The 19,824-nt window shown below is 44.5% G+C and overlaps 1 protein-coding gene across 2 annotated transcripts in view; it reads right to left on the reverse strand.

The window, feature by feature from the left end:
• LOC121324776 (potassium voltage-gated channel subfamily H member 6-like) overlaps positions 1-16,793 on the reverse strand; it is a 42,594-nt gene extending 25,801 nt beyond the window's left edge. For both annotated transcript variants that reach the window (XM_041266952.1, XM_041266950.1), the window contains exons 1-6: positions 16,274-16,793; positions 7,908-8,138; positions 4,690-4,842; positions 3,678-3,787; positions 2,017-2,287; positions 1,002-1,216 (exon numbers count right to left, since the gene is read on the reverse strand). In XM_041266952.1, coding sequence (XP_041122886.1) covers positions 1,002-1,216; positions 2,017-2,287; positions 3,678-3,787; positions 4,690-4,842; positions 7,908-8,138; positions 16,274-16,349 — 1,056 coding nt within the window. In that variant the 5' untranslated portion in view covers positions 16,350-16,793. The remainder of the gene's footprint in view (positions 1-1,001; positions 1,217-2,016; positions 2,288-3,677; positions 3,788-4,689; positions 4,843-7,907; positions 8,139-16,273) is intronic.
• Between the last annotated feature and the right edge of the window lie 3,031 nt (positions 16,794-19,824).

Here is a 19,824-nt window from a genome sequence, read left to right on the forward strand (position 1 = left end):
TCTCTATGACAGGGTATGCAGGGTTAATCCAGGCACTTCTCTATGACAGGGTATGCAGGGTTAATCCAGGCACTTCTCTATGACAGGATACACAGGGTTAATCCAGGCACTTCTCTATGACAGAGTATGCAGGGTTAATCCAGGCACTTCTCTATGACAGGGTATGCAGGGTTAATCCAGGCACTTCTCTATGACAGGGTATGCAGGGTTAATCCAGGCACTTCTCTATGACAGGGTATGCAGGGTTAATCCAGACACTTCTCTGTGCATATTAAACATGCTGTCAATGGAAAAGGAGGCGTGTGTTTATGCTGCTGACGTGAGCCTGTGACAGATCAGCAGATCAAGTGGAGTTTAATTACAGCTCAAAACAGTTCGATTGGCCTCCATTGATTAGTTGTTTTTTTCCATTTGGAGGGTACAGCAGCCAACATGCCAGCAGCTATAGCACCTCACACAGCACACTGCAGCTTAGATAAGGCAAGGTCTTGCGCACTATTTGAAATGACCAGCCTCTTAAAAGAATGCATAACCAAGGTGCTTCCCGTTACCATTAGCAAAGCTGGGCTCTATTGTCAAAAGACCTAGCTGAGAGATGTCCTATCCAAGGAAGCTCACAGGCTCTCTCAGTCCACTGTGCACTCGTCTCTCATACAGTACAACACTCACTGACAGTTGGCTCAATCTCGTACCATTACTTCAGTGCTTGGTCATTTCATACTGTCCATAGAACTGAACTTACTAGACAGAGTGGCAGAGTCACACAACAGAAGCACTGGCAATCGACTTTTCCAGAGGGATTAATTGTGAAAAGATTCACAACACAACAGTCACAACAGCCATGCACATGGACTATACAGGGAAACGATGACAGTGTCATCTGAAATGGAATGGCTCTGTGTTTGTAACCTGCTGGCTTCCAATTTGGGTGCTTTGTAGTGGTGGTCTCACAGCATACAGTGACATTTCAGTGAAATACAGCAGTACTCTGCAGAGCTCACCTGTGTGACCTTCTCTGTGACGTTCTGCGTTCGGTCTTTCAGCTTGCTGGCAGCGATGATCTCGATCTCTGCCGCCGAGGCTGGGCGCAGCTTCTCCGTGCCCGGGTCCCTGAAGTTCAAAGTGATATGGGGGATCTTGTGGATGGTGCGGTAGCGCATGAGGTCAGAGTCCGAGGTGGAGTTCAGCAAGCTGGGCCTGAAGTCATTCGGAGCGCCTGGGAGGGGCAAAACCAGAAGGGGGAGCGGATTATTGACTTTGAAACCTGGCTCACTCACTAGCTCTCCAGCATAGGAGGGCCATGGTTTAAATTGTTTAATTGACCAATGTAATGTTCATTTAAGTTCAGAGCAAGCAATTAGTTTATTTTACCTCTTAACCCTTAGAGTGTAATTGCCCTCCAAAACCTAATTGGGCACCACTGAATTAGAGGATGGCAGTCTGGCAGTGTAAAGGATGATGCCTGTGTTCCTATGTGCCTCTGTCTGCCTCTGTGTGCTTCTGTCTTCCTCTGTCTGCCTCTGTCTTCCTCTGTGTGCCTGTGTGCCTCTGTCTGCCTCTGTGTGCCTGTGTGCCTCTGCCTCTGTCTTCCTCTGTGTGTCTCTGTATCCCTGGGTATCAGTCCTGTGTCTCTCTCTGTGCCCGTGTGTCAGTGTCTTTGTGTCAGTCTCTCTGTCTCTCTGTCTCTGAGTGTCAGTGTCTGTATGTGTCTCTCAGTTTCCCTCTGTGTCCCTGGTTGTCAGTGTGTCTGTGTCAGTGTCTCTATTTGTCTCTGTCTCTCTCTGTGTACCTAGGTGTCAGTCTCTCTGTGGTTCTGTGTCAGTGTCTATGTCAGTCTCTCAGTCTCTCTCTGTGTTCCTGGGTGTCAGTCTCTCTGTGGCTCTGTGTCAGTGTCTATGTCAGTCTCTCAGTCTCTCTTTGTGTTCCTGGGTGTCAGTCTCTCTGTGGCTCTGTGTTAGTGTCTATGTCAGTCTCTCAGTCTCTCTCTGTGTTCCTGGGTGTCAGTCTGCCCCTCACCTGTGTTTGGGACACAGTCTCCCCTCATGGCATCAATGTTGTCGAGCGAGGAGGCCCGGCGCAGGCGCCGCACGCTGTCCCGGGAGCGTGTTCGGGACAGGCTGCCCGTGTTGAAGGGTGTGGCTGGGTCCAGGCGATTGTGTGAGCACTTGGGGGAGGAGTGGCTCGCTGGATCCGGCTGCCGGTCCTGTTCAATCAGAGCCTCCGTCTCAGTGCAGCTCTCCTTCGAGGGGATCCGGAACTCCTTCAAGGGCACCTCCTCATTGCAGGGCTGGGGGAGGAATGGTTAGGATTAGGGAATAGCAGAGGTGGTGTGAGGGGGAGGTGTGAAGAGAATGCTGAGAGTTAGGGTTAGGGGAGAACAGAGATGCTGTGAGGGGAGGTGTGAAAAGAATGCTGAGGGTTGGGGTTAGGGGAGAGCAGAGATGCTGTGAGGGGGAGGTGTGAAAAGAATGCTGAGGGTTGGGGTTAGGGGAGAGCAGAGATGCTGTAAGGGGGAGGTGTGAAGAGAATGGTGGGGGTTAGGGTTAGGGGAGAGCAGAGATGCTGTAAGGGGGAGGTGTGAAGAGAATGGTGGGGGTTGGGGTTAGGGGAGAGCAGAGATGCTGTAAGGGGGAGGTGTGAAGAGAATGCTGAGGGTTGGGGTTAGGGGAGAGCAGAGATGCTGTAAGGGGGAGGTGTGAAGAGAATGCTGGGGGTTGGGGTTAGGGGAGAGCAGAGATGCTGTAAGGGGAGGTGTGAAGAGAATGGTGGGGGTTAGGGTTAGGGGAGAGCAGAGATGCTGTAAGGGGGAGGTGTGAAGAGAATGCTGAGGGTTGGGGTTAGGGGAGAGCAGAGATGCTGTAAGGGGAGGTGTGAAAAGAATGCTGAGGGTTGGGGTTAGGGGAGAGCAGAGATGCTGTGAGGGGGAGGTGTGAAAAGAATGCTGAGGGTTGGGGTTAGGGGAGAGCAGAGATGCTGTAAGGGGGAGGTGTGAAGAGAATGGTGGGGGTTGGGGTTAGGGGAGAGCAGAGATGCTGTAGGGGGAGGTGTGAAGAGAATGGTGGGGTTAGGGTTAGGGGAGAGCAGAGACACTGTGAGAGGGAGGTGTGAAGAGAATGCTAGGGTTAGGGTTAGGGGAGAGCAGAGATGCTGTAAGGGGGAGGTGTGAAGAGAATGGTGGGAGTTAGGGTTAGGGGAGAGCAGAGACACTGTGAGAGGGAGGTGTGAAGAGAATGCTGAGGGTTGGGGTTAGGGGAGAGCAGAGATGCTGTAAGGGGGAGGTGTGAAGAGAATGCTGAGGGTTGGGGTTAGGGGAGAGCAGAGATGCTGTAAGGGGGAGGTGTAAAGAGAATGCTGAGGGTTGGGGTTAGGGGAGAGCAGAGATGCTGTAAGGGGGAGGTGTGAAGAGAATGCTGTGGGTTAGGGGAGACAGGTGAAAGGCAACAGTGTCCCAAACTGTCCTGGTGAACCTAGAGCTATATGATCACTCTAAATTTCACAAGAAAGACTGGACAGCATTATGCCTGGACACTAAGATTTCGGGAAGAGCCCATGACTGCATCACCCCCACCTCTTCACACAGCACAGCTGCTCCTCTGTATGTACTGACAGGCACTGAGCTAACCGTTCAGAAAGCCTGGGGCTGTGGCGTTGAGGAGGCAGGGGGGTTGAGAGCTCACCTCTAAATAGTCGACCATGACTCCATCAAACTGCTCCGTGGAGAGGGAGGTGCGCTGCAGAGCGATGGCTCTCAGAGACGGCAGCTTCAGCCTCAGACGTCTGTTCTGTCCTGAGGAGGGGAGAGGCAGGGGGGAGAGGCGAGGGGAGATAGTGGAGGGAAGAGGAGGGGTGAGGGGTAGAGTACATTAATGAACTGAATGCTTTGAATTTGAATGACATCTTTGTGCATAGGACAATGCTCTTAACAGTTTATAAGTGTAGTTGCTATTGATAGGATCCTGTGATGACGTGACATACAATTACTTAAAAAATATCTTCATTGCAGTGCTTTTGTCATCATCAACATCAATGTGCCACTGGCTTTCCCCCAGTTTCTCCAATCTATCCACTTAATGTTATTTTTACCCGGCTCCTCCCTGTACTGACCTGCTGGGATTCAAGGAGCTCCTCCCGGCTCCTCCCTCTACTGAACTGCTGGGATCCAGGGATCTCCTCCTGGCTCCTCCCTGTACTGAGCAGCTGGGATCCAGGGATCTCCTCCCGGTACCTCCCTGTACTGAGCTGATGGGATCCAGGGATCTCCTCCCGACTCCTCCCTGTATTGACCTGCTGGGATCCAGGGATCTCCTCCCGGTACCTCCCAGTACTGACCTGCTGGGATCCAGGGATCTCCTCCCAGCACCTCCCTGTACTGACCTGCTGGAATCCAGGGATCTCCTCCCAGCTCCTCCCTGTACTGACCTGCTGGGATCCAGGGATCTCCTCCCGGCTCCTCCCTGTACTGAGCTGCTGGGATCCAGGGATCTCCTCCTGACTCCTCCCTGTACTGACCTGCTGGGATCCAGGGATCTCCTCCCGGTACCTCCCAGTACTGACCTGCTGGGATCCAGGGATCTCCTCCCAGCTCCTCCCTGTACTGACCTGCTGGGATCCAGGGATCTCCTCCCAGCTCCTCCCTGTACTGACCTGCTGGGATCCAGGGATCTCCTCCCAGCTCCTCCCTGTACTGACCTGCTCGGGTCCAGCTCTGATCCAGTTTGTGCTTCAGGCGCCCCTTACTGGCAGATCTCCCTCGCAGCACCTCAAAGTTCAGGATGAACATGATGACGGCCCCCTCCTCGTTCTTCACAGGAACCACATCGACCAAGCAGGGCAGGCAGGCTCCTGAAACACAGACAGTACAGTTAGGACAGCAGAGAGAAATGAACACACACACACACACAGGAGACGCACACAGAGGAGCACAGACAGTACGGTTAGGACAGCAGAGAGAAATGAACACACACACACATAGGAGACGCACACAGAGGAGCACAGACAGTACGGTTAGGACAGCAGAGAGAAATGAACACACACACACAAGAGAGTCACACACACACACACACACACACAAGAGAGTCACACACACACAAGACAGACACACACACAGACACACTAGCACTCACGCACACACAACATGGTTAGGATGAGACCCCCCCCCCCCCAAGACCCCCCCCCCCCCCCCCCCCTCCACTCACGCAAACATAGGGATGGGACGGCATAAAATTTGCACGGTATAACAACCGTTAAAAAAAATACCGTGGTAACCTTAATATCACTGTATACAGTACATCATGCAAGTTATCAAAGGAATGCTTAAAAATAGAAAGACTAATGTAAAATCACTTAAATTAATCACATGATTACCTTATTTATACACCTGTGGCTGGAGCCTTAATTAATTATTTAAACATTTATTCAATTCATGGCTCCAGCCACATTCCGATGTGTGTTTGCAGGAAGGATCTGAACTCCGTCCCTGCCACCCAATACTCCCCACATATACAACCAAGTGCCTTGGCATGGCTCTCGTCCGGCCACACTGCCACAGCATGGCATGTGATCCCTATGAATACCAATCTGTCTATAATAATCTCTATATACAGTAGCACCTTTCATAGTGGACCACCATCACAAAAGTGCTTAACAGAGGTAGACTGTGAACTGTGCATTATATGCAGAGTCACTTACAATAGGACATTGATTTAACATCTCATCCACAGGAGGGAGCACAAGGAGGTTAAGTGACTTGCTCAGGGTCACACAACGAGTCAGGGATTTGAACCAGTGATCTTCTGGTTACAAGCCCTGGATTTTAACTATTGGACCACACTGTCTTACACCCGTGTCAAGCTTTCATTCCCAAAAGACATGATTGTAAATGGCATTTATAGTTTTTTTTTCAGAAGCGTTTTTTTTTTTTTTTTCTGGGATATGGAGGTTCAGTTCAAACTGCAGCTTAAAAGTTCTTTGCTTTCTCTCCAAGCATTTTCTGCTGAAATATGTTAAACAAATGAATCTAACATAATTGTACTGCAGCTAATGTTCCAACACTGCAGCTAAATATGAGGGCTAATACTGTGAGTAATTCATGGAGCAGTGTGTGTTCTTCACTAGACTGAAAGCTGAGAAGAGCCTGGGATAAACAATTTCCAATAATCTGTTAGTGTCAGCCAAGAGACAGGTCCCTATTGCCATGATGTCTAGTTCATCAATGAACCAACAAGCTTGTTATACCTGTACTGTAAAGTGTCTTTCAGTGGCAGAAACGCCTGAATAAAGGCTCAATGTGTTACCTTGTGTAAAACACTTTGAGCACAGACTGTAAGACTGCCCAGGGAGAGACATGTGCCACTCAGACATGACAAGGGGTGAAACCAAATAGCCCGCTCTCCACAGGGCTGCTCCTGCTGTGCCTGACTGACTGGCAGCACTGTAGGGCTGGATCCCAGGACCCCGATGTGCACCAGTGCTTTCTCCAGGGCTCTGGGGGGGGGGTAGTCAGGCTGTGAGTGAGCATGAGAGGGAGAGGGAAGGTGCCTTCAGCTAATCCATCACCTCCCCACACTGGAAACATGATACCAGCTCACACAGCTCAGCCGTGGACAGGGCACAGCACAGCATGGGCAGCTTTCATTTTCCTTTCTAAAAAAAGCTCAGACCTGATGGACAGCTTATTGTTTCAGTGAGACATCACTGAATGAGATGGAACTAGTGAACCATTTGTTTACCTAACAATATTATTGCTGCATCCTGCACTACTCTAATTCTTTCAGCACAGTAGCTCATGGGTATCTATCTTTGCCTTCTCTTATTGCCTGATTAGAATGTTTCATTGTTCTCTTTTGTAAAGCACTGGTCTTGTATCTCTGTGCCTGTGTGCCTGTGTGTCTCTTTGCCTGTGTGTCTGCTAGTGTGTCTCTTTATCTGTTTTTGTGTCTCTGTGCTTGTGTCTCTGTGCTTGTACGAGAAAACCCGGTGGGGAGCACGACGGATGAAATTGAAATGGTGGAAATGACAAATGATGCTTCCTAATGCAATTTGTCAAGGCACCAACTAGATGGGAGGCATGCCTTGATTTAGTCTTTTCAAATAACTAAGACAGAATAACTAAAACAGAGGTCAGAGAACCATTGGCAAACTCAGACCACAACATGATCTCATTTGAAGTGATTTTTAAAACCCACAAAGTAATGACTAAAGCTAAGGTTTACAATTTTAGAAAGGCAAACTATGAAGGTGTGAAACAGAGACTAACAGAAGTAGATTGGAGTAAAATAGAGAAAACACCCACAGAAAAAGGATGGCTGTATTTAAAAAAAGTAGCACTAGAGGTGCAAAATAATTAGATCCCAAAACTAGACAAATCTAAATCTAAAACAAAATTGCCAAAATGGTTTAATAGATCAATTTTAAAAAATATTCAGTGAAAAAAGGCACTTTACAGAGCATTTAAAAGGGACCAAAAACAAAGTACACAGAAAGTGTACTTGGAACTGCAAACGCAAGTCAAAAAGGAAGTTAGAAAGGCCAAGAGAGAGATAGAAATGAACATTGCTAAGGGGGCTAAAACCAATTCCAAAATGTTTTTCCAATGTTATAGCAGCAAGGGAACATTGTCTCTGTCCCTGTGTATCTCTAAGCCTGTGTGTCTCTGTGCTTGGGTGTATGCTTGTGTATCTATGTGTCTGTGCTTGTGTATCTCTGTGCCTGTGTGTATCTGTGTCTGTGTGTCTCTGTGTGTGTGTGTCTGTGTGTCTCTGTGTCTCTGTGCCTGTACCTCTGTGCTTGCATCTCTGTCCCATGTCACTGTGCCTGTGTCTCTGTGCCTGTGTCTCTGTCCCATATCTCTGTCCCTGTATCTTTAAGTATCTTTATGTCTCTGTGCCTGTGTCTCTGTTCTCTCATACCTCCCTTGGTGTAGTAGAGCACCTCTACCCTCCTCTCCTCGGATCCCAGGAGGGCCTGTGCCAGCTCTGCCATCGCAGTCTTCAGTGTGCCCGGCCCCGCCAGGAACTTGCAGGTGCAGGACTGCTGCATGATCTCTGCCCGCGAGTACTCGAACATCTCGCAGAAGCCGTCATTGCAGTAGATTATAGCGCAGTTCTTCATCTGGGCATTGGCAATCAGGAACTTGCGGTCTGTCGAGGGAGCGAGAGACAGGCAGTTAGGAAAGAAAGATACAGATACCCACTCCCCTTCCCTGCACGGGTCACCTGATCAGCAATCAGTCCTCCCGCGTTTATCTGTAGTACACTGTATGGCAAGTTTCTACAGTACACTTAATTTAATTCAATCAAGCCCGCATTCAGAAATATACAACCTTAATGAAACAGCGATAAGTACACTGTGCTGAATAGAAAGGACCATACTGGTGATGAAGATTACTCACAGAATGGATCTCTATTTGACAAGTTCTACAATCACTTTCAATTGAGTTCTAATATTCTGGAAGATTCTCTTCTTGTACTCTGTTTTTGTGGATTGTGTTACTTTATCAGAAAGCAGACTTGTGGCTTATCAGAAAGCAAAGTGGTTGCTGATTGTGAACTGGTGCAGAGGTGATGCAGTGCAGGAATAATCACAGGCAGACAATTGTAATCCAGTTTAGAAAAGGGCCGTTTGATTTTTGTAAATCCCAGTCTGGTGACCAAACAATAGGCTCCAGCTATACACACCAATGTGTAAAGCACGAAGAACAAAAGACAGGGATTGCTGCCCAAATAATAAACATATGTTATCTACCCCACAGTAATACTAGCCACGGTCACCAGTCCGGGTGCGTGCAGCAGTGCTCGTGGTGACTGATAACAATTTATTATAGTGACTATGGTGAAGTGTTGATCCAGCTCCGGGGTCATGTTAGCCGTCTGGTGGTTTACAAAAACAGACAATTACTAACAGACATAAACAAACAAAACTCACGAATATTCTTTATACACAGGTTTATTCAACAGTGGTTACTGCGTCTCTCACGGTCCTTCAAGTTCAATTTCACAAACCAAGTGAAGGAGTAGATTGCGATTCTCTGGCCCTGAGAATGTGATGCACCACAGGTTATACGTGCTTCACCATATTCAGATGTGATTTCACATGCCTGTACTAGTCTGCCCTTCTGGTTTACTGCAGTAGTGGTTCTCAAAGCACAGTGCTCCCTAACTCCATGCTATGGCTTACTGCTGGCTGCGAGAGTACAGTCCAAATCGAGACACCAGCAATACTGTATAATGTATGGGGCCCTCATTCACCGAGCTGTGTAATTACAGCACAGAGCAAGGATCAGAATAAAACAACGCCATTGAAAAGCACTGCAAATTAAGTGATTTCATTGTTCTACAGGACATTGAAAAGACTCAGTAGAGAGCATTTAGTGAACAGACTGCAGTGCATTTGAATTTGTAATGATCCTTTCTCTAGTACCCGGCTACCTGCATAGGGAAATGTGCCTGCAGGTCACTGTTAACAATCGACCCAATCGAGAAGGAGCAGACAGCTTAAAGGGATACAGCTTCATTCATTAGTACAGTTCATGTGGGACAGCTGGCTCCTTCATGCAATCAGTACATCATAGCTCTTCCATGCTCTCGAACTGAATCTGTGACAGCCCATAATAACTGTGTCCCCTGTACCTGTAATAGTGAGATAAGAAAACTTGAGCTAAAATAACTGCAGCACTGTGGCAAGGTGGTGAATACGTGCAGGTGAGTGCAGTGCAGAGCGGATTAATCACACGGACAATGATTCACAGGTGCAAGGGTGTTTATTAATGATTGTAATGTCCACAGCCTTATGGCAAAACCTGTAAACAATACGGATGGAAGTGGTACACACACAAATCACAAACACAGACACAATTCCTACAGTGCATGAATTACGTGCTCGTAGTGCAAAGACAGTTCCGCAGTGAAAAGTGAATGGTGCAGCTTCAGATCGTGTGCTCTGTGCCTCTCTACCACTTTATCCCTGACTTGTTTCGAAAGCTCCTTGGTCTTCATGGTTGCTTTATTGGATCACTTTGTGAGCTGCAGCTTGAAAATCTTTATATACCTGAGGGAAATTATCTACACGTTAAACCACTTTGAGTAAACACAGGCCAACCATTTCACTAATTGTGTGACCTTACAAACAAATCATGTGCACCTGAGCTGATTTAGGGCTGCAGTAGCAAAGGGGTTGAATACTTGTGCAACTGAGATTAATCTGTTTTTCTCTGTAAATCTTACTTATTTATATTCTATAGTAGTTTGTGTAGATTCTACATGTAAAGTCTAATTTGAAAGCGTCGTGGAGAACGCTCAGGTGCCAACAAAATGTGAAAACTTTGCAGGGAGATGAATATTTCTGCAAACCATTGTATATGTATATCTTCACATACCATAATTCATTCTCTGCAGCATCATTTTAATATACTGGATTGCATGTAACACAATCAGTGTAGTCAGAGTTTGAACAGAAAGTTAGTCACGGAACTGCATTATGGAGCAAAGTACTACAAGTATAACACTATAATAGTATTTACAATTAAGGACAATATAACCATTACTCAATGAATTCTTTATTTTATTTGGCAATTTTAAGTTATTAATGAAAGAGAATACTTTTTTTTTTAAACGGCAATGAAGAACATCTGTAAAGGTTACCTTTTTAAAGGAAACAGATAAGAAAATATACAATATAATATGAAATGAAATAAAGTGAGTAATAAACTCCATTTAGTAGCTGATTCAGACAATTTAACAGCAAATGCTGGAGTTTTTCTGTATATAACTCTGTGTAAATAAATAAACACTATTAATCCAGAAACAGGATAACAGGTTATTTTATGCTGGGTTGTTTTTTTGGATAATAATAATAATAATAATAATAATAATAATAATAATAATAATAATAATAATAATAATAATATTTACACTTATATAGCGCTCTTCATGCAGAAGAAATATAAAAATGCCTGTATCTAATATATAGTCCAGCTACAAATAAACAGACCCAAACAAATACGTTTTCAAACAGGATTTGAAAGACTCAGTTGTGCTAGCATCCCTGATATGAATCAGGAGCAAGTTTCAAAGATGAGAGGCATTATAACTAGATCTTCTAGGTCACAGATCTTGAAGATAAAAAGGTCCAAGACCATGTACGGCCTTATAGGTAATAATAAGAATTTTAAAACAATACAAATAATAATAGAATCAGCAATAAAACAAACTTGAATGAGATGGATGTAGTAATTGAATAAAATATGCAATTAAAACCAAGTGTGGAAGGGGTGTGGTTATTCACTGACTAGGAGACAGACAGGTGTACTTGAAAACACCACACAGGTGCCCAGTTTTATTTGCAAACAGTTCTTGCTTTTTCCAGCAGAGGGCACTGTTGACCGTGGGCTGCCTATCAACGATGATAGACAGCACCACGGAAATACCACAGCTGGTACGTGAACAGCAAGTGCACTCGCAGGTGCTCAAAGAAATAATAATGAAAACAGAAGGCGAAAAGAACAAGGGAAAATAAAACAGTAATAAAACTACAAATAAAAGGTGCTGCACTCGGCAGCGTTATCCCGGTCGCCGCTACCCGCACGACCCGGATCACCGTTCTACTCTGTAGGCTAACTAGCCTGTTCTTTCACAATACACCGGGGTCTGCCCAAGGGTTCCCCGCTCTCTCTGTCTCCCTATGAAACTCTTTGTTTCGCCTGATTCCCGGTCCTGGATCAGAGCTTCCGCACTCTCGTTGCGTCTAAGTGGGCAGACCTGAGGAAACAACGGAGCGTTAATTTATAGGGCTAACAATCTCCCAGGACGCGCCTCTCAGCCATTCAGAGAGGGGGAAAGTCCACACACCCACTTTCCCACCTCCCCGTGTCACTGCCATGACTCACAGGCGGTTGTTGGACGACTGCTGCCCTCTTCCTGCAGCCCGTGAACACGCCAGCAGAGTCAGCACAGATCTCTCCCTGTTACACCAAGGTTAACTAAAATTACAATTTTTAATTGCGAGATTAATCGCAATTCATGTTTTTAATCATTAGACAGCCCTAATATACAGTGGCTCTCAAAAGTATTCAGCCCCCTTGGACTTTTCCACATTTTAGCAAATGTGACTTGCGGGAGGCTGGCTGTGGCTGTGAACCGAAAGGATGATGCAAAGATCATAAGTGACCTGTTAATCATAATGCAAATAACCACTAAAGTTACTGCTGCCACCTTGTTAGTGGAGGCAAACAACATTTTATCATTACACAGTGAAGCTGTGAACTGCCTTGTCAACACTATATTAAATAAATCAATTATTTAAACAAACATAATGTACTAAACCTGTGCTGCATGTTTTGGAGAAGGCCTTTCTCTAAAAGCTGCGTGTGACATCAGAAAGAACAAGTTCACTGATGGACATGTTTGCAAACCCTGGTCCGTTCACCTCCTTTATGTATTGTCCCAGGTCAGTCCAGGTCCTCTATTAATCTGGCACAGATTGGCCAGACGCTGCAGGTGAAAGATATATTGCTGATTCAGTCTAAGTTGCGCATGGCATGACTGAAGCCGAGTTTTGACAATCTCTGTTGGATTCAAACGAGGCGTCCGTTCAGCACGCACCCCATGAATTCCATGAGTGTACAAGTCTGGGAAACACAGTAGGTCTAGCTTTCCCCCCCCCGTCTTCCAGAGTGTCATCCTGTATGTGAAACATTTGGTAAAGATCAGTAGCTGTACCTTTCTTTCTTTCACTGTGTATGGGATTGTAACAGGGGAGGTCTGTCTGGCACATGCGTGGTACTGCAGGACGAGGGCAGCAGCCTCGTAAAATCCACCTGACATTCGTGGCGAAGACACGGAGAGGTGAGGAAGAGGGTGTGTTGGCTTTCCCACTCTCTGAGTGGCTGAGAGGCGGCCCTTGGGGGATTGTTTGGCCCATAAGTACCGTGCTTGGTTATGTATTCGGGTGGCCAAGATTGAGAATACACAGAGACGCTGGCGGAGAAGGCCAGTGTAAACACAGACCAGGCAGGAATGCCAGTCATTGGAGTGAGCGACCAAAATAGGCAAGCACGGCTGAGGAAGACAGCCAGCCTACAGAAAGAAGACCATAGAAAATAAAGTACGTACCCGAGGGGACATGTGTAGAGATATAGGGAACTCTGGCCACCCCAGTGTATAGAGAATAGCTAAGCGTAGGACGGAGACCCGAGCTGACTGGTATAGCGGCAGTGGGGGCACTGCATAAGCAGCACTTTTATTTTGTAGTTTTATAACTGTGTTTTATTTTCACTTTTTCTTTCACCTTTTATTTTCATTATTCTTTTGAGCACCTGTGAGTGCACCAACACTGAACTGTCTACCAAAACTTGAAAATTCTTCACCGCGTGGACCTGCTCCTCAAGCAGACCGGGCTGTTCCACCATGATCACCGCGTGGACCTGCTCCTCAAGCAGACTGGGCTGTTCCACCATGTTCACCGTGTGGACTTGCTCCTCAAGCAGACCGGGCTGTTCCACCATGTTCATCGCGTGAACCTGCTCCTCAAACAGACCGGGCTGTTCCACCATGTTCACCGCGTGGACCTGCTCCTCGAACAGACCGTGCTGCTCCACCATGTTCACTGTGTGGACCTGCTCCTCGAGCAGACCGGGCTGTTCAACCATATTCTTCCAGGATGACAATACCCCCATCCACAGAGCACGTGTGGTCACCCAATGGTTTGATGAGCAGGACACTGATGTTATCCATATGTCACGGACTTCTCAGTCACCAGACCCAATGAAACATTTATGGGATATTCTGGAACGACACTTGAGACAGCGTTTTCCACCTCCATCAACCAGGCGTGAGTTGATTGACTTTCTTGTGGAAAAATGGTGCCGCATCCCTCCTGCAGAATTCCAGAGGCTGGTAGACTCTATGCCATGGCGCATACAGGCCATACTGGTCGTACATGGTAGCCCAACACCTTATTAAGTGACTTTAAAATTGGTGTTTCCATTATTTTGTCCACTACCTGTATATATGTATGTATATACCTGTATATATATATTTCAAGTTGGGCCTGTGTTTGAAAAGCGTGAAGCACACCTCCATCTGTGTCCCGATTCTGACTCGCTCACCAAAATCTGAAGCTGCACTTTCTTGATCCTGTTTTTTTAATGTTAATCCCTGCTCTCCCACACATCACTTTCCATTTTAGAAACTTTTATGCAAATTCTGGCAATGTGGTAAATCAGTGCAAGGCAAAACATGTTATGATAATTATTTTTAATATTTATCAAGTATGTAATTTGTGGAGAACACCGATGTGGCTTTTTGCCTTCAAATTCATGTGCAGCAATGTTGTGTTTGAATATGTCAGACAGTTTCTCCACCGCAACAAAGAAAATAATTATTACTTCATAATAATCAAAATTACTCCATACCGCTGTTTTCACGTCTCACTTTCAAGTCTTCTCTCGTTGAACAACCAATGAGCACTGACACAAAGCGAAATGGGCAGGATTTGTGACTGATGCCAAAATGAAATCTAATCAGAATGAAAGCTCGGCCAATCAACATGCAGTGATTATATTGATGTTAACGGTGGCCAATAGCAGCTAACAGAAACAGAAGCAGTAGGAGGAAACAGAATGTAAGCAGCATGACCTGTGCTGAATGAAAGTGCATTTGAGAAACGCTGCGCTAGTAGACTGCATGAGTGGATGGAATGCATCCACGTTGGATGAAAAGCAGATAAAATAAGTCCTGGTACCCGGTGAGTACCGGCATCAAAATAAGTCCCGGTACTGAGTACTGGCAGAATTTCACCCCTCTGTGTGTGTGTGTATAAATATATATATATATATATATATATATATATATATATATATATATATATATATATATATATATATATGTGTATGTGTATGTGTGTGTGTGTGTGTGTGTGTGTGTGTGTGTGTTAATCTGTTTAATGACCCACGCAGTGGTGGATTCCAATATAGAATGTCCAAACCCGCTGTTTATAGGAGGATTATAGAACAGCAGGTCACTGTCTGTTTAAACACCAGATTCAGCTCCTTTATTATTATTACTTAGGGTTATTAAAGGAATAGACGCTCTACATCCACATTCTCTGCTTTGTCATAAGATTTCTACGACAGCCACACCGTGCAAGCAGACCAGCTGGTGTGAATAGCACTACCGGAATTTAGGACTGCATTTAAATCTGCTTTTAATCCTGCTCTTAAATCTTCATAAGACAAGTACGTTTTTAAAGCTCTCTCTTCCCTGCATGTTTCTGCTGAGTGGGAATGGCAGTGCAAGGGGCCCTGATTCCTGCTAAATGCTTGAACTGTACAAGCTGTCAGGGTTCTTTAGAGGCTGGTTTAGCAGGGAAGGCACCTCTATCAAGGGGCTTTTCAATTTTATGTTTAAAGTTGTTAACAACCAGTAGAGGGCTTCAAAGAGGCGTTAAAACAACTGCACTGCTAGCACAATAAGAAAATACTTGATTAATGTGCACACACATTCTGCAAAGAAAGCACAAGCACCCCAATGTTACATACGGGTCGAGGTGAGCTGTATATGTGTTTCCTCGTGTCGCTGATCTGCCGGCTCAATGCTCTGCTGTGCATCAATCTGGCTGACAGCGGGGTCTAGACCGAACATAACCTCACCAGTGCCTAGGCTGCTATATTTAACCACAGTTTCAAAAATGGTGAAAAAAAAAATTAGATGATGAAATCGGAACGCAACTAAGAGGTAAGTGAAGAGGGCGTTTATAGTGCTAACAACCTTAATTATCTAATGTGTAAATTGAATGATTCAATTTGGTGACACAGAGATTGGTGTCTGACCCACCTCCCGAACTTTAGTTATGAACTTCATAAAAAACACAATGTATTATGCATTGTTCTTTGTTATCTTGTACAGTGCTTTGTGATGGTGGTCCACTATGAAAAGTGCTATAAAAAATAAATATTGATTGACTGATTGATAAAACTATCAACACAAAATAACACATCAAAGCACATTAAATGCAAGTTTCTAATTCTAATCCTTATTCTTATAATGGTTATTAATATTACTGATACTATTATTGTTGTTGTTAATAATAATAATAATAATAATAATAATAATAATAATACCACCTTGCAGATCGATTAATTTCTATTGACTGTTAACCTGATAAACACACTCTCACTTACTCAACGGCGGTGCACCTGCTAGCTGGAAATGACCAGTTTTATGCTGTATGCAGGTAAAGTAAAGAGCGCAACATCTCGAAACTAATAAAAAGTGCTTACTTTGCCCCTCAAATTTCCGGATGATGGTGTCCAGGTAAGTATTCTGCGGCGCTACGTGGCCCCGTCTCACTGGCATATTGAAATTAGACACGTTTCGTTTTTTCCAGGATTCACCTTAGCCTTTGCTTTCGCGTTCTGTAGTCTGTCTAGTGTGAAAGATAAGAAAAAAAAAAAAAAAAAAAAAAACAAGCGAAATGCTCCAGAGAGAGTGTTTAATGAGGATCAGCTGAATCCAGGTTGCCTAGGCGATAGGAAAACGCCGTATCCGCACCTGCAGAGCGCCGTCGAAGAGGAGCCGGGTGGAGGGTGCAGTACTGTTGCAACTGTATGACTACTTTGTTTCCACAGTTAAAACAAATAGGAATGGTGTCTGGGAAGCCTGGAGAAAGAGCGACGTGAGGGGCTGGAGAGGGTTATGAGTGCCGTGAAGCAGGAGCTGGGATGTGCTGAATCACGCCTCCCTTTAAGACTATTTACCATGTGAGACAGGAGGAGGTTGTCAACACTGTCAGATGTCTGGTTGACAAGAAACAGCGTCTCCCAGCTTCTCAACATCAAATCCAGAGACTGCATGAAAACAGACTATTCCATTGAGATCTGGGGTTGGCGCTGAAACTAAATCTCTTAACTCTCTAATTAACAAATTGTCAACATTGTTTGACTAAAAAAGTATTATATATTGTTATTAATTGTAATTTTTACATTATGTGTGTGTGTCTTATAGTTAAGTTGTTTTTAATCATTATGTTTAAATTATGTATGAATGTGTTTTCTAGTGGTTGATAGACTGGAAACCCCTATCATTGAACAGAAGTAAGACAAATGGGAGTGGAGTCAGCAATTGTTTACAAAGATATAAACTGTGGCACTTGTCAGGATAGAAGGGAAAATGAATGGAGCAAAGTATAGAGAAGTCCTTGAGGAAAACCTGCTGCCTCTGCAAGAAAGCTGAAACTGGGACGGAAGTTCACCTTTCAGCATGACAATGACCCAAAACACACAGCCAAAGCCACACTGGAGTGGCTAAGGAACAAAAAGGTAAATGTCCTTGAGTGGCCCAGTCAGAGCCCCGACCTAAATCCAATCGAAAATTTGTGGCATGACTTGAAGATCGCTATCCATCAATCCTCCCCAATGAACTTGACAGAGCTTGAACAGTTTTGTAAAGAAGAAGGGTCAAATATTGTCAAATCTAGGTGTGCAAAGTTGGTAGAGACCTATCCCAACAGACTCACAGCTATAATTGCTGCCAAAGCTGCTTCCACCAAGTATTAACTCAGGGGGGTGGAGACTTAACCAAATATGATCTTTCAGTTTTGTATTTTTAATATATATATATATATATATATATATATATATATATATATATATATATATATATATATATATATATATATATATATTCTCAATAAAAACTTTTTTCCACTTACCAGTGTGGAGTATGGTGTGTAGATAAGTGGAAAAAAATCCTCATTTAAATGTATGAAACTCTGAGACACTGACACAACAAAATGTGAACACAGTTCAAGGGGGTGTAGACTTTCTATAGGCACTATGTGTGTGTGTGTGTGTATATATATAGAGAGAGAGATATGCCATTCAAAATGCATGCCATGGAAGCCATATATGTACATTAGCTTGAATGAACGTTATAAAATATGCATTTATAAAACAGAAGAATTTAACACTTTTGCCTTTCTGAAGTATTAGTGCTATTTTGCTAAATTAACGGATTGTGTGAAACAATCCTTCTTTGATTCTCAGAGGAATCCAGGAATTTCAAAAGAATGCATTTTGTCTGTTGAGAAGGCACTAGACACAGCACTGCATTGTGTGTGTTGAGCAGGCACTAGACACAGCACTGCATTGTGTGTGTTGAGCAGGCACTAGACACAGCACTGCATTGTGTGTGTTGAGCAGGCACTAGACACAGCACTGCATTGTGTGTGTTGAGCAGGCACTAGACACAGCACTGCATTGTGTGTGTTGAGCAGGCACTAGACACAGCACTGCATTGTGTGTGTTGAGCAGGCACTAGGCACAGCACTGCATTGTGTGTGTTGAGCAGGCACTAGACACAGCACTGCATTGTGTGTGTTGAGTAGGCACTAGACACAGCACTGCATTGTGTGTGTTGAGCAGGCACTAGACACAGCACTGCATTGTGTGTGTTGAGCAGGCACTAGACACAGCACTGCATTGTGTGTGTTGAGCAGGCACTAGGCACAGCACTGCATTGTGTGTGTTGAGCAGGCACTAGACACAGCACTGCATTGTGTGTGTTAAGCAGGCACTAGACACAGCACTGCAATGTGTGTTTTGAGAAGGCACTAGACACAGCACTGCATTGTGTGCTGAGCAGAGTAGCCTATGCCTTTCATTTTAACAAATCATTGGACAAGGTGACATCATCTGTTACATTGTGTCAGCTTACCTGTGGCGTGTTAAAGCTGCTCTAATAATTATTTTACTGTCTCATCTCTGATCAGAAGAAACAGTATTTTAGTGTGAGGTTTATATCTTTCACACTAAACACAGTTCAGGTATGTATAAATTTCTGATGGCATGGAAATATATTTTTTTGTGTAGTCCATCACATATTGTATAGAGTAGAGGTCATGAATATCAACTTAAATTTAAATCGAAGTATGGTTAAGATTAGTACTCATGTATTTCAAAACAATACAATGCTTTTGCCTGAGTAAGCACTAAAACAAGCAATTGATTTGTACCTCACTTGAGGTTTTATCTTCTAACTGCATATTGTAATGAAATGCACGATGATGGATGGATATTTTGAGAAGCATGCCAGGCAGGGGTATTGTTCTCCATGTCTGGGTGGATGGGAGCCTTGTAGAATATTACAGCAGCTGGATGTGACAAGAATGTTCTGAACTTGACCCTGATGGCAGCTTCGGCTGTCATCCCTCTGGCCTCTGCTCCACAGCACTGCTCTCATGCAGTGCCCTGCCAAGCAGCTCCTGAGATCTGATTGGGTTTATGGTTGGATTTAAAAAATATGTTTCCTAAAGGAAACCGCTAACTGTTAGAAAAGAAGCAACTACTGAATTAATTTGAATACTCCTGCAAAATCTTATGCCGTGAGTTGACATGACATTGTGAGCTACAGAACTATATGTCATAACTGGGATCTATTTTAGTTATCTGTAGAGCAGACTGCTCTTAATACTGTTGCTCTGAGGTGTGCAAATCTCTTCTGAGGACCTTGTTCCACTGGATTTGTATTGTCTTTACTGGTGTTAAGAAAGGGGTCAGTAAATCATCCTTATGGGATTCATATTAATATTGAGTCTACAGGAGTCTGCATTTCGGTCTACCACTGTTTAGATCATTAAACTAGACCCCCATGAGTTATAAATTCTAATCTAACAAAGAGCTACCATCCCTCCACTAGCACACGCTCCCTTGAGAAGGTATGCTGCATGTATTCTGTAAATGACATATTGCTTCACTGAGTTGCGCTCATTTGTTTGTTTCCAAAAGAGATTGTTTTGCATTGCAGAGATGTTACAGAAGACTTTTTTGCAGCA

This window comes from Polyodon spathula, chromosome 12, assembly GCF_017654505.1.
Source record: "Polyodon spathula isolate WHYD16114869_AA chromosome 12, ASM1765450v1, whole genome shotgun sequence".
Taxonomy (NCBI): domain Eukaryota; kingdom Metazoa; phylum Chordata; class Actinopteri; order Acipenseriformes; family Polyodontidae; genus Polyodon; species Polyodon spathula.